Below are 2690 nucleotides of genomic sequence, written 5' to 3' on the forward strand. Positions count from 1 at the left end.
ACCCCCACCCCCCCCCACGTCCTCAAGAGAAAAAAAGTCTAGATAGGGTTAAGGAAGGAGAAACTAGAACTCCACACTTCTAAAGTTAATAAACTTATATTTTACAAAAGTGGTGTCAATTAATATTCTTCTGAGACATGTCTCATGTGTATGTCTAGTCTATAGGGGAGACACGGTGTTTAAAAGTATCTAGATTGAAAGTCACTCTTCCTTTTATACAGATATAAACGAGTGCGAGACCAACAATGGTGGCTGTGAGCAGATCTGTACCAACACCATCGGGAGTTTTGAGTGTTCTTGCCGTGACGGTTTTCTCCTTGCCGCTGACGGCTTGACCTGTAACAGTAAGACTTTGCCGCTGATTGGTGTTATTATTGTTACGGAAAAACTTGGACATGTTAACTGTTAATTTTTTTTTTCTTTGTGCGTTGAACGCCATACTGAGGAAACGCTCGAGCTTTCAATGTAACAAAAGGTCATAATACAATAAAAACGACACCAGTGTCATATGTAGTGTTATAAACAGTTCATTTTATAACTAAATGTTTTTTTTTTCTTTTTACTAATGTGATATACAATGTCATATTGGAAAGATCTTCCAAGCGTCGTAGTACGCAGGATTTCAGAACTTAAATTGTAACTACCATATAAATAGTAAAACCTTAATTTTGATATCTGTGGAAGAGTTTGTGCTCCTTTCTCCTTTTAAAACACTTGTAGCAAAATTAACATCGAGCATCCTCTCAGTATTATAACTCACAACGGGTCTAAAGCTGTTTAGCCCTATGGATAATCCTGATAATCCTAAATCAGGGCATTTCTTGCACCTTGATACATTGGTGCATACAACTAATGGTCAGATCAAAGTTGTCTCAAACCCCTCTTATTTTGTCGTACTTCATAGCTCTTACTTCAAAATAACCAGAAACTATTGGAAATGAAATGATGTAGAATAAACGACTGTTATGTTGTATGTACATTGCAGCTGCTGTGTGCCACTGGGAAGGCACAGCTCCCTTCTGTGACCCTGGTGACTGTGATATCGGTACCTACGTCCGCAGTGACAATTGTGGAGACGGGAATTGTTGTTTTACGGGCCAGAAGATATACTGCTGTGTCGCAGGTATCTACATTGTTGTCAACATTTTTTCAACAAATCTGACATACATAGCAGCACCGTCAAAAGATTTTAGCGCTTCTGTCATCAGTGTCTTATGCCGCTCAAAATATAATCGCTACAAAATTAAATTTAATACTGCCTTTATCCACCTCTGTCATTAATTAAAGCCCTTGTCACACATTTGCGACTTTTCTTCGAATCTGTTCCTTAACACCAATTTTGCAATCAGCCAGGTTATGCTGTCAGCTGACATTCGGTAGCTCTCTGACCATATTTAGGTCACACCTACATTTCTATACGACTGGAAACTAAGTCAACATAGTTAAGACCATTCCCCCTCCCCCAAAGGCCACAAGGTCAAAGACAAACTCAATAGAGTTAAGACTATTCCCTCCCTTCCTGAGCCTCCCAGGCTATGTTACTGACAGCCCAACTTTGAAGTGTAATTTAAACTTATTGGGTGGTTATTTTCTGACATATCCGATAACTAGTTAAGCACAAGGTCAAAACACTTTTCTACCATAACTTTTGTGAATGACTTGGTAATAGTATTGTATTGATATAATAAGCACATTTAATATATTGATATGATAAGCACATCTAGATTTCTAAATTTTCTAAACTTTAGGACCCTTTTCAGACAAACTCTTTTTAACCAACTTGAGTATGTTTGTATTCGTCAATAAAACCTTTATAACAACAAGTTGATCCCAGGTTTATTACCATTGTTATGACAGAGATATTATCTAACATGTTAAAGTTTTGGACAAAACTTACATTTTAAATCAAAAGTTACATTCATACATTCAGGGCTAACAAAGTGTTGGAAATGTTTTACACTCTGGCCCTGACACAATGTTGTCTACTTTTTATACATGCGTTCATTAACTAAAAATTTTGTGTGTGGTTGCCCTTCTTAGGCAAAAATAGAATTACAAAAGTTGAACTTCTGGCTTCTTATGACCTGAAATCTTATCACCATGTTGGAATAAGTGGGCAATACATCGAATTAACTTGTAGGAGACCAGACTACACGATGATAACAAAGCAGTTACGGCTTGTCTACACTTTTACCTGCTAGCCAGACAGTCAGATCGGCTTGGTTTATCAGCAATATATTACATGTAACAAGGCTCCAAGTTTATGTACATGGTAAGACTAGAAAAAAGACCACTTGTTCTAAAACATCTATTTTTTTTCTTCCACATACTCCACAACAGCATAAAGAACAAGTCGATGAAATATGTGTAATTTGGTTGGATTGAGCTTTTTAACAAGTTGATTACACTGACGCCCTCACTATTCAGTTTATCGTCTGTTGTTACCCGACTCAAGAGGGTATATAAAGGTGCTACAACTTAGTGAAATTCAAATAGAATGTGTGTGGGTAATATCTAGGTCAAACTACTAGTCTAAACACTAGTCTAAGAGTGTTTTTCTAAGTCCTGGAATAAAGATACCGGCACAAATCCAGATAAAAATGGAAGGTTATCAGACTTATGATTATCATCAGTAGCCCCGGGTCTTGCTAGGCTATTGGCCATGAAAAGGTCACATCTGGCAAAACAGT

General features: G+C 37.2%; 1 protein-coding gene across 2 annotated transcripts in view; it reads left to right on the forward strand.

Annotated features, from left to right (window-relative positions):
- The window catches only part of LOC109462574, a 53234-nt gene that overhangs the window by 28574 nt on the left and 21970 nt on the right, over positions 1-2690 (forward strand). For both annotated transcript variants that reach the window (XM_019759129.1, XM_019759128.1), the window contains exons 8-9: positions 222-344; positions 986-1123. In XM_019759129.1, coding sequence (XP_019614688.1) covers positions 222-344; positions 986-1123 — 261 coding nt within the window. The remainder of the gene's footprint in view (positions 1-221; positions 345-985; positions 1124-2690) is intronic.

The sequence above is a fragment of the Branchiostoma belcheri genome, unplaced genomic scaffold (genome assembly GCF_001625305.1).
Source record: "Branchiostoma belcheri isolate BF01 breed outbred unplaced genomic scaffold, Haploidv18h27 scaffold119, whole genome shotgun sequence".
NCBI lineage: Eukaryota > Metazoa > Chordata > Leptocardii > Amphioxiformes > Branchiostomatidae > Branchiostoma > Branchiostoma belcheri.